Source organism: Ailuropoda melanoleuca, chromosome 15 (assembly GCF_002007445.2).
Source record: "Ailuropoda melanoleuca isolate Jingjing chromosome 15, ASM200744v2, whole genome shotgun sequence".
Lineage (NCBI taxonomy): Eukaryota > Metazoa > Chordata > Mammalia > Carnivora > Ursidae > Ailuropoda > Ailuropoda melanoleuca.
In genome coordinates, this window is record NC_048232.1 from 40,566,303 (window position 1) to 40,579,147 (window position 12,845).

The 12,845-nt window shown below is 38.3% G+C and overlaps 1 protein-coding gene across 2 annotated transcripts in view; it reads right to left on the minus strand.

Annotated features, from left to right (window-relative positions):
- The window catches only part of WIF1 (WNT inhibitory factor 1), a 73,169-nt gene that overhangs the window by 18,189 nt on the left and 42,135 nt on the right, over positions 1 to 12,845 (minus strand). For both annotated transcript variants that reach the window (XM_019800504.2, XM_002920048.4), the window contains exons 3-6: positions 12,056 to 12,164; positions 2,343 to 2,483; positions 1,331 to 1,426; positions 256 to 351 (exon numbers count right to left, since the gene is read on the minus strand). In XM_019800504.2, coding sequence (XP_019656063.1) covers positions 256 to 351; positions 1,331 to 1,426; positions 2,343 to 2,483; positions 12,056 to 12,164 — 442 coding nt within the window. The remainder of the gene's footprint in view (positions 1 to 255; positions 352 to 1,330; positions 1,427 to 2,342; positions 2,484 to 12,055; positions 12,165 to 12,845) is intronic.

The following is a 12,845-nucleotide window of genomic DNA, read 5'->3' on the forward strand; positions in this document are numbered from 1 at the left end:
AGCTCTGAATCCCAGCATGAAGGGCTGCCCTGCCCACTGTCGGGATGCCTGCACTGGAGCATTCTATGAGCGCATACAAACCTCTAGTGTGTTGAACTACACTAAAATTTGGGGTTAAAGTTGTTATAGCAGCCAACAAACTGTTATACCCTATTTATAGAGCTATTATGGAGAGTGATGATATATTAAATACACTTCTTTTAACTAAACATTTAAAAAGTAAAAAGAATCTTGTTCTTAAAAAGAAACTGTTACCTTTATCACAATTGACTCCATAGAATCCAGGTGGGCAGATGCAGAACCCAGGAGTGACACAAAGCCCGCCGTTCATACACCGCGGTGTGCAAAGGGCTAATAGAGAGAGAGAGCCCTGATTAAGGCTAAGTAGGGTTTTGGGGAAGGACCATTTTGAAAATATCAGTAATACGATAGCTCTACATTTTCGATCTTTGTGGTTGACCCCAATGTCTTTAGGAATACAGGTGTGCTATATTAAACATTAGTTATGAGTTGTAAGTGAGGCACTTTTTTTTGAACCAATTTCATAGATGAGAATTTTGGAATTGTTCCATTCCCAGTGGCTGATGAAAATTTGCCTAGAATCGTTACTTTGACTAAGACATGGCCTTCTTAAGACTGTAAATATTTTACCCTGCCCTATTTCCTAGATTTTCCAATTCCAAAGTATATGCACACGAGAAAAATTCCAGTGTCTTGAAGATGAAAAATATTTTGCTCACTCTCATCAAAAAAGCTCTTAGTATTTAAGCATCCTGTGGTTAGTCCACATTTTCTTGTTTAACTCTTTCATGTAATAGTAATTTCACTGAGATAGATATACTTACAATACAAATGATTTTCACCCTTTTTTTTTTTGCCTTATAGCAACTTCATAACTCAGGTGTAGACTTAGTTGTGAATCAAGCTACTTTTAGTTGGAATAGATATTGTCAAATCAATCATAATATTAGCTTTTTAAAGAAAATTTAAGTGGAGGAGAAAAACTTCAAAACTTTCATAAGATTATGCCAAAACATAGTGTATATAATAGTGAATTAGGGATGGGGGTGTGCGGGTAGTGGCCACAAAGAATGTAGACATTGTGCTAACGTTCTCTGCCCCTGTCACCATATATTGGATTTAACAGAAAGCCATCTTAGAAGTACTTTCCAACTGCTCTTCTGTGGCTCTTTAAGATTTTACCAACCTTTATGATATGACCAGAAAAATAATTTCAAGGACTGTGTTACAAAAGCATATGGGGGGCTCTTGTGTGACATCAATTTCATTAGGAAGCAAATGAGGGTAGCTGGCTCTATCTGTTCTTTACCTTTCTCACAGTGGGGGCCATAGAATCCATCAGGACACTGGCAGACGCGTCTTTCGTTGCAAAAGCCTCCGTTTCGACACCCTCCTGGGCATTCGGCTTCACCAAAGAAAAACAAGGTTATATGGACACCTCTGAAATTGTGCTGGGTGAATTACAGCAAGCATGAAGAGGTTAGTGGTGATGTTCCCCCCAGTGCACGATGATCGTAATTTACTGAATACTGATAAGTTCTACTTATATTCTCTCTATACCTCTTGTACTCCACTAAATCCTCGTCAAAGTCAGATTTTGCTTCTCTCAATTCTACTTCCAACAGAGGGGGCTCACGGAAGAAGGCAAAGCAAGTTTTATTCTGCCTTCATCCCCTCCTATCAGTCTACTGTACCTTCTTAAATTCACACTGAAATAAATGATATGGCCCACAGTGTTCACTTTCAGAGGGTGGAATGGCCTTTTGGTTTATTTTTAGAGCACTGAAAGCTTCCAGAGCTTAAATTCTGTGCTAGAAAAGCTTATATCAAGATGGGGAAAAAATCTAGGCCTTCATGCTTAAATGGGCATCAGGGTGAGATGCCTTTGTCTGGCAGAGATTGTTGGTGTGATGGTGGTACCCAGTCCTCCAGGAAGGTCAGCAGCACCAAGCTTATGGTGGGGGTATGAGTGGTATTGGCCTCAACAGGTGGTAGTTGCTGGTAATGACTGACAACCTTGCTAGGAGGTTGGGGACTCCCAAAGACTGTGTTGGAGGAGAGGAAGGAGAGAGGTAGAAGAGAGAGCTTTTGAAGGGTATTGGGAGTTCATAAAATTGTGAATGGGGTCATAGCAGAGAAAATCTGTCTTGGTATTATACTGGACCATGCAGTAACCAGCCCCTCCACTCATTGATGTCATTATAATTATACCAAAAACTTATCTATCTATCTATCTATCTATCTATCTATCTATCTATCTATCTATCCATATCACACCTAGGAGCCTTATGAGCTTTCTCTTGATGGTGATCACTGATTACCTTGTTGACATGTTTTGAAGAAGATAGCATTTTGAGGCGTCTGCAGGATGGTGTTGCCTTCAGAATTCATTACAATCACATTCACTTCAAATGCTGCCACTCCATCTTGCTTTCCAAGACATGGGAAACCAACTTGAACAACTAAAGAAAAAGCAAATATAGAGAAACAGTTTATCTGGTTAATTCCAGTTGTATAGAAATCTTGCTAAGAGACACAAAGAACAACGCAATTATGTTCACATTTCATTATTTGATATTCTTGTATCTCGACCAGAGTAGGGGCTGTATTTTGATCATATGGGCATTCTCCACAGAACTTATACATCATGCTAGGTGGAGAAAGAATGAATGACTCATGAATTTGTGCCCTACTAGTATGGAATCTGGGTATTTTGTTCCTGGTCTGGGCTTGTACCATCTTGAGAAAAACATTTTCTCTAAAAATCAAAGGAGCAAATAGGCAGCACAGATTGATTAATTAAGGAAGGAAACCTTGTGGGCACCTTCACCAGCCTCCATATAACCCAAAAAGAGCTAAAAAACAGTATTCCAGAATCTATTAAATAAAGACCCATAGGCACTAGTTTATTTTTACTCTGCGTGCTTGAAAGTGACACAATATTTTCTTTGGAAATATTCTACAACTCAGACTAGACTCCAATGATTGAATTGAGTTAGTGAAACCAATATTTTCTCAGGCTATTTGTTAATATTAAGAAGTGTTCATATCTTGGGGATCTAGAATTAGGTATAATACAATAAGCTTATATGTAATGGTTTAGGTTCCTAAAAATGAGCCATTTTTGTGTGTGTGTGAGTGTAATGATCACTTGGGGTGTGTAGATGTTGACTTAGCAAAGAGTGGCAACTGTTTGATGATGATGATGATGGTGTACCTGGAGTGCAAGGAGGCCACCAACTGTGGAACTCCCACAAGTCAGTGGGTGGAAAATGGATCAAGTCATTGGCTAAGAGGTCGATTATGTAAATTTCTTCTTCTCCTTTTCCTTCCCCTTCTCTTTCTCCTCCTCCTTCTTCTTTTTTTTAAGTAGGCTCCATGTTCAGCATGGAGCCTGCCATGGGGCTGGAACTCATGACCCTGAGCTCAAGACCTAAGCTGAGATCAAGGGTCAAGATGCCTAAACAACTGAGCCCCCGATTATGTAAATTTCTAAAATCCACTGGATTATCATAACATATCCACTGGGGAATACTGATCTAGCTGATCCAATAGGCTCTAGTTCTTCCTTATAAACAGGAAGAAATTTTGCTAATAGGTAGATATTTGAAATTTTGCTTCATTTTGTTTCTATATGGCAGGTTACTGCTACTGCCAAGCTTAGGAAAATCATACCAAGCCAAGAAAAATCCTTTCCCTTTAGAGTTCTCATAAACCTTTCTCCTAGCTTTATAAGAAGGAATGATTTGGAAATTGGTTTGCTCTTCCACAAGGCATTGCACAGGAGCTGGTCATATAATCTTCTCAATGGGCTTAACAACCAAAAACCCCTCTCAAGGCTTTGGCATTGTCAGTGTTTATTACTGTGCCATTCTCAAAATAATATGGATTTCCAGTTCTGAATCTTGAGATCTGAGCATTGCAAATAATCAATTAAATGGTAAAATGGAAATACAGACATTTTAACAGAAGTAAAAAGAGAAAACCAAATTGTGTCTGAAGTTTCAAAGTAAAATTGTCCCCACTGAAAGCCTTGGTTTAATGAAATCTTATACAAGAAAGCACCAATTTACAAAACACAAAAATCCATTGCAGGGATTTCCATTTCAAAAAGAAGCCGAAGAGTTGACAAATTTCTTTCAATTGTTAACTCTTCCAGTGCATTTTCACTTGGTCCAGTTCTACAATTGTGTTACTCTTTCTCATGAATCTTTTGTGGATGGGGAGGTCGACAACTGCCCCAAGGCATGAAAGGAAGGAAGAATCTGGAAGGATTCTTAGAGATAAAACTTTCAGCATTTTCTCACCACACGCCATCAGCCGANCCCACTGAAAGCCTTGGTTTAATGAAATCTTATACAAGAAAGCACCAATTTACAAAACACAAAAATCCATTGCAGGGATTTCCATTTCAAAAAGAAGCCGAAGAGTTGACAAATTTCTTTCAATTGTTAACTCTTCCAGTGCATTTTCACTTGGTCCAGTTCTACAATTGTGTTACTCTTTCTCATGAATCTTTTGCACTAATATTTTCCAGGTGCATCTTTTTCTTGGACCGTACTCAGCCCCACTTCACAGCCCACTTTATTCTTTTAAAAAGGCACTTCATGGGGCACCTGGGTGGCACAGTCGGTTCAGCAACCGACTTTTGGTTTCCGCTCAGGTCATGATCTCAGGATTGTGAGATCGAGCCCCACTTTGGGCTCCATGCAGGCATGAAGACTCTCTCTCTCTCCCTCTGCCCTTTCCCCTGCTGCAGCACGCACACGCTTTCTCTCTCTGTCTCAAATAAATAAATCTTAAAAAAATAAAAATAAAAAAGGCACTTCGGTTTTATTTTAGCTTTAAGGAATCTTGGCATGGAACAGAAGATGCTTATAAGTAAATTCATCTTCATTTCTGTTTATCAGCATTGTCAAATTTCAGAACGCATCTTGGATGTTAAAGATAAAAAGTGTCTTCTTATGTATGTGGAAAGTTCAGTTAAAAGTAATTACTAGTTTGCCCATATTTTCAAATGTGCTAAAAGCAAACCATTTACAAATATGCTTAAATTACGACATATTCGCAGGTTCCAGTCATCAGGGGGTGCTTCTAGAAGGTCTGGAGTGCTCACATAAAAGCGTGTGACTTGCTAACATGACCTGAGTCAATGAAAAATAAATATGCAGAGGGTTCCCTGGTCTGTGGTCATCTAAAAAGTATGGCTCTGAACAATCCCAGAAAAGAAAAACAAGGATGCAAAATCCAATAGAAAGTTCAATGAGGAAAACACACTGCAAGTAACATTCTTTAGGGTCTTCAAGATGAATTTTTCCCTTTAAATGGTTAGTTACAAATTTGAATCAAGATACAGAGTTTATCTGCTCAAGAAATATTGAGTGCTCACTATGTACCAGGCACTATTCTAAGGACTGAGGATACTTTGGAGAAGAGGACAAATAAAACTGCCTCCCTTTTGTGGAACTTGAGTTTCAGCAACTTGGTTTGAAGACAATTTGTGATAGTAAAATATTTTAATCTTCTAAAAATCTATAAAAATAAACATTAAACATTTAAAGCCACAGACATAAATTGGAATTGAAAGTACTTTCAATGTTTGTTTTAGGTCAACAACTACTGGATTCTTTGGTACGACCTTTATAATCTACTTTCAATTTGCCTATATTTTAACTTCACAACAGACGCATAAACATCTTCTGGAAATATTGTCTAATGCTTACAATAAGGATCAGGTAAAGAACTACACTTGCTATGACCCACTGATTTGGGTGGGTTTAGTTAAACTCTTTGGGCCTCAGTTTCCTCATTTGGCAGTAAGACTAATACTATTAATAAAATAATTCTTAGGAAATTTTTTGTGTGACGATCCTGTTACTTGGAAGTTTAGAGAAAAGTTTAATGTTGTCATTTGCCATCAAATATGTCTTTCATTAAAAAAATCTTATCGGGGCGCCTGGGTGGCTCAGTCAGTTGAGTGTCCGACTCTTGATTTCAGGTGAGTTCATGATCTCAGGGTCGTGGGATCAAGCCCTGTGTCTGGCTCTGTACTTGGTATAGAGCCTGCTTAAGATTCTCTCTCTCCCTCTCTAAAAAAAAAAAAAATCTTATCAAAGCACTCCCTCATGTAGCATAGTTATGCCTAATTCTGTCAGATGGAAAAAAAAAGTCTTATATTTTTGAGTGAAAAACTTTAGGCAATCTTGGCAGATAACTAAAGACATAGCATCTTTATTCTCTTAGTAAACCACTAGGAAAGCTATCTCTAAGAATTATTGCACTAATCTAAAATTATGTTCATGTTAATATTCATATGAAATATTTTCCTTCTTCATCTTTTAAAGATCTAACACTCTAGATTTAAAACTGTGCTCATTTTCCTTACATATGTATAATCACAACTTAACAAATGCAACTTCAATTAAAAAGGAACACATCACAAATTCCCTCAGCCCAGGTGGAAAATTTTTACCAACACATACCTATCTCTTTTGAAATAGGAGTTATGTCAACATAATTATGGTCTGAATCTCAATACAGAATGATTTGAATGGAACTAGGAAATAAAATTTGAAAGTTAGGAGGTACCTAGTTTATGAGTTTCAATGAATTAACTTTTAAAATAAAAGGAGAAATTAAGAAGATATGTAAATTACACAAATTACACTTGCCTATTTTTCAGTTTTAAAACATGAAATAGAAATTCTATTTCTTTTTGTGCAAATTCTACCTGTCCTCCTTTCTGTTTATAAATTTTATCTATAAGACCATTCAAGTAATAAGACTTACACCTTTTAAAGTGTTTCCAAAAAATTTGTTTAAAAAAAAAAACACCTGGGGTGCCTGGGTAACTCGGTCTGTTGAGTGTCTGACTCTTGATTTTGGCTTGGGTCATGGTCTTGGGGTTGTGAGATCGGGCCCCACAATGGATTCTGTCCTTAGCAGGGAGTTTGCTTGAGATTCTGTCTCTCCCTCTCCCTCTGCCCCTCCCCCTCATATAAAAACAACAACAACAACAACTATGAAACCAAAAAACAACACCTGACTTTAGTTAGACTCAGCTTTAGTAATTGACTTTTGTGCAAATTGTGCTCTACCCAAGCTAGATTTCTTTTTTTTTTTTAAGATTTTATTTATTTATTTGACAGAGATAGAGACAGCCAGCGAGAGAGGGAACACAAGGGGGGAGTGGGAGAGGAAGAAGCAGGCTCATAGCGGAGGAGCCTGATGTGGGGCTCGATCCCGTAATGCCGGGATCACGCCCTGAGCCGAAGGCAGACGCTTAACCGCTGTGCCACCCAGGCGCCCCCCAAGCTAGATTTCTTTCAGTTCCTCAACACGTGGTATATGGCCACATTGTCCTGACTGCACACCCATCCTGCTGCTTGGAGTATTCTTTCTCTTCTTTTCTGTCCAGCATCCTCCTACTCATCTTTCAAGACGAAAATGAAACAGCACTTGCTCTCTGTAACCTTCCCTAGCGCCCCTGCCTAAATGATTTCACTTATGTATTTCACCAACACCTCTATATATGTTGCTTATGATATAATGATTTAACTATGATTCTGTATCCTTCACTGAGGATGAGATTTTCAAAGGCAAGGACCATATCTTATTCTTTTTTGTAATTTCAGCACCAGCCTATGGTCCGTCACAAACTAGGCACTGACAGACACAAAGATAAACCTTGTGTGAGACACACCCATATACATTTATGCACACTTGCACACGCACCCCCACACATGTAAATGACAGAAATTCACCATCAACAGGGGGATATACAGAGAATAAGGTATGAACAGTGTGCACGCAGAAAAACACATACACAAACAAAAAGAGATCGCGAAGGCAGAAAAAGCACAGACGCCCTACTTCCAAGGGATATGAGAAATGTGACAGTTACATTGTGTTTTTGCAACAATAAGCATATGAGTAGAGGGCCACTTTCACCAAAAGCTAGATGAAATTAGTCCAGATGTTGTGAATTCCAGGGCAGTCTAGATTGTACAGTGGAAACTGAGGTAAATTAAAACAACTCAGAAAAGCTAAAGCAGATTGAACATAACTTGCATGGCTTCGAGGACACACTGACGTGCTGCTGATTGCACAAAAACTCACTCTTATATAGAAGTAAACAGCCAATGTATTCTGATTAAATACCTCTTCCACACTGAGACAGGAGCCTCCTGTCACCAGAGCCACTGCCCTGACAAGGGAAGAGATGAGAGAGGAGCGAGAGCGCGTCCTCCGCGTCACGTGACCACAAATGCTGTGTGATCACAATATAGTCATCAGTGCCCTGAGCTGTGCTGACCGCCATTCATTCTCTCAGCCAACACGGAGTACCTTCCCTGGGCTTCACTCTCTGCTAAGGTCTGGGGTCTCTCCAGCGTTAGCACCTACGGAAAGATTTCTAACATGGGATTCCTGGAAGTCTTTGGTTGAGAAACAGGCCTGCTCTGTTGGTTTCATGGTATGACAGAAACAGTGTTCAAAGAGGTAAAGCCTTGGCTTGCTGGAAACTGGTTTTTGTTATCCAGTTTTCCTGAAGCAGTCTGCAGTTTGTATTTCCTGTTTTTGTTTTCTTCAGCTGCCAGAAGGCAGGCACTTCATAACTGTTAAAGATCAAGAGTTTTCCTTTTCATGCAATGTTTCGGCATCGAGGAGTCTGGGGGATAAAAGAACTTAGCAGCGTGAGGGTATAAAGTAGACCAGTAGAATAATGAATACTACCTGGATGTTTGGGGGCAAAGACCCACTGATTTGGTTACTTTTTAATAATTCAAGGTACCCTTACTGCTCCTACTGTGGGGACTGAGCTAATAAGGCTAACGACTAACTGCCCTGCAATGAGCTAAAATTCCCATAAACTACTTGCACCTGCATTTCTGCAACCAAATCCTACATCTGCCTTCAGAACCCTATGTGTGAGGGTAGGGGGGTGTGTGGGGGGTTGTACATGCAGTGTGTGTGTGTATGTGTGTGCATGCACACATGTACAAGTCAAATCAGACCAGAAGAAGGCTTATTCTTTTTACTCCTACCTTGTCCAAAGCATCAATCACTTCCCCCCTAAATTTTATTATTTATAAAGATTCTAGATTATTAGAAATTGAAGTTTTACCTCAGCATGGTGCATTAAAATATTGTCACATCATATATTCAAAATTGGATTGTTTCAATATCTGACAAAATAGAATTTCAGTAAGCATTTTTTTACTAGACACTAAAGTGAATAAGGCTGGGAAGATTTAGGATACAAGCATTAAATTGGAAACCCAAAGACACAAGGAAGTTGAGCAGGTGTAACTGTATAATTAATTTAATTATTTAATGGGCTACAGTGCACTTGTATTCCTTTAATAATCAGAAAGCGACCAAGGAAAATTTTAAGAATATAAAATGGAAATTGAGAGATATAATATGTATTTGTTTTATCCCTGACTGCTTCTAAAAAGAAAGAGCAAAAATATGATCAAGAAAATTTAATAAAAAAGTTATCTTTGACTAAAAAGAAACACGGTGTGACACGGCATGAGACTGAGTAATGGCCGTATTCCGAGAATGTTCTTGTCTCCATGATATAGCAGTATGCGATTCCAGGAGCAATGCCATCTGTGTGGAATAGGGATGGATGGATCTGGAATGGGATATCCATATCCTTGGGGCTACACATCTCAGGTGAGTGTAACTCCAGAATCCAAGGCCTCATTCCTTCATAGGAGCTTCCTAGAACCCCATACCCATCTGGTTTGGAAGCAAATACTCGGGAAGGGCTGCTAGTTGTACCTGCAGCACTGGGATGACCCAAGAGAAACCCAAATTCACACTCTTGCCGTCTACACCCACATGCGTACCTTTGCCAGGAAACTGAAAGAACTCTGCTTATTTAGTCCCCAGCTCTTCCAGTGCTGGGAGGTGATCACAGAGCTCCACCAGAAGTAGTAGATGACCACAACCTGAAAATGGACTTTACAAGGCTATCTGATTTCCTAAGTATGGCATAGATTCATATGAGTGCCCACCGAGATTTTCATTTGACATCAAAGTTATTCTAACATTCCTCTAGAAGAATAAGACTAATTTTTTTTAAAAAGGACAGGATTATGACATCAGTTATTTAAAAATATTATAAAACTAAAAATATTGCAATATTGGAACAAATAGTAAGCTCTAAAACTCTATGTATGGAAGAGCTTAATGTGAAATAAAAGGCGTATCTTGAATTGATTCATCCTCTCACACTGGAAAAGCTGAATACTCAGGAAAATAATTCAGATAAGAGCCTACCTCATACTATTGCTGAAATAAATTTTGATAAAATACTAGAAGCCTGTGTAAATTATCACATAACTGCTCTCTGAATAAAGAATTAACTTCCAAGCATAAAAGCAGTAGGAAAAAAATGACAAAGGGATAGTTTTGATCACATAGGACTTAGACTCTGCATATCCCCACCTTAAAAAAATAATAAATTGAAAAATATGCCAGAAAGTGTAAATAGTTAATATATAGTGAGCTTTGCAAGTCAATAAATTATTTTATATTTTCAATATAAAAATAAGCATGGTCAACAGACATTTTACATTGTTCAATAGATAAAGGAAAATGTCTTTTACCTCAGTTGGAATAAAAAAAATGAAATTAAAAGAACACTAAGAAACCTCTTTTCACTTTTTAAGTCAGCAAAACAGTTCACATGATTAATAACCCACATTGATGAGGTTATGGTGAGCTAGGCCCTCTCCCACACTGGTAGCCAGGGTACAAATGGGCACAACCTTTGTGGAAAGTAATTTGGCATTTGGGCAATTTGTTCTAAAAGCCTTTTGAAATGTTCATAGTTCATGTCCTTTGACAAAATAATTATACTTCTAAGAATCTATTTTAATAAAATAATGAGATGAGCTCTAAGATTTTGGTACAAACATTGATCCAATAAGTAATTTGTAAAGTCCTGTTCTGTGCTGGGCCCTGTGTTGGCAGTCGTGGTGAATAAGACAAACAGGGCCTCCTACTCAGTGACCATCTATTACTTTAAAAAGGATGTTTATTGTGATATTTCTAGTATGAAAACCCTGAAAACTAAGTAACACCCAATAAGGGAATGAGTAAACCAATTATGGGTATGTTCATAAAATGGATAATAAGGGCATCAAAAACAACTTTTGGGAAAATCTGAAATCACATGGAAAAATGCTTATGTTAAAATGTTAAAAGCAAAAAAAAATATAGTGCAAAACTAAATATATAATACTATCACAACTATGGAAAAATATATATTCATAGACTAGAAAGCAATGAATATGTATTTGACCGTGTTAACATAAGTGATCTCTGTACTTCTCGGAAAGTCATGAAACCTGGTCTCAGCTCCACTGCTTGTTACTCATATATGATTTTGAGAAAGTCAGTGAAGCCTCAGAAGGCTTAATTTTCTAATCTGTAGAATGGAGCAGTAATTCTGTCCTTGACTCCTTCCCAAAACTCAAATTGGATAAGGCATGAGCTGCTATTCTGCAGGCCGAACAGTTCTAAACAAATACCCCATACTCTATTTTCTCAGCAGAGAAGGATGATTAGTTCTGAAATATTAACCCCTTTCTCCCACTTTTCTATGTCTCTTCACTCCTTCAAATTCCTATTTGATACAATGTTCATTTGGGGGAAATTTTTCTTGATGGATCCCACGTCCCCCCAGTCACTTGCTTTGCATCTGTGCCACGTTTATGGGCACTACATTAATTCAGGTGGTGACTTCCTTTTTTTAAATCTGGAATCACTTATGAACTGGGGCTATGTCGAGTTTTTAGCAAATTAGGGAACAGCCATTTCGTCACTCCTATCCTAATTTTCTGCCCAAAGGAGATAGGGACATCACAATCAAGCTGCCCTAAAATCACCGGGATTTCCTCAGGAAAACATTCTATGATTCCTCTGATGGGTGACTCCCGGATCTTGAATATTATTCCCATCACCATTATATTTTAAATGTAAACTTCCCTCCCCTCCCCCCAAAGCAAAGACCACCCACCTGATGCCTTGTGAGGCACTGTTCCCAGCAGAGGGACATTGACGGTTGGGTCTGCCATGATGCCTTTATCCAGGGAGCGTAAGGACAGGAATTCATAGAAGTATTCTGCCTACAACAAAAGGCATTGACTGTCAGTACCATGGGAACCATGGAGTGTGAGAAGGCATTTCTTAAGTGGTCACTCCTCCGATGGGAGAGTGAGATTTTTCGCTACAGGAAATCTGGAACACATGACATCTAAAAAACTGTGTAGGCGTAACTCACCCTTCTGCATTTTAGAACTCTAGAATTAGGCTCTGTTTGTAGAGAAGTGATGCTTTAAAAAGATTAATGACATCTCTCCAAAATATCCATAACGTAGCTTATTAGTGTAAACAATATTATTTAGTTGCTGTCTCTTAAAAGGATTGAGAAAAAAAATGCTCTTAAGAAAACAAGTGCTGTCAAAACAATCAGCAACTAGTCCTTAGAAAATCCATGTCAGTGTCTCGGGTCATTCTTTAATTCTTTTCAAATCTGAGGTGATCAGAATTTGGAAAGCTGTAATACATAAGGGATAATGAAAGCAGTAAGCTATTGGCAAAAGAAGATATTCAAGTCCAAAATGTAATGATCTTGCTGTGAATATTTATTTTTCAGTATCACTCCCTTTGGCAGGTTTACATTTAAGGTCTCAATTTAATTATGGAGAGAAAAGCCTAAAAGTGTAAAAACCATCATTGCAATATGACAACACGCTGTAAAATTTTGCATTGTAAACATTTTCATTTTCCCACTAAGTCGAGTAGAG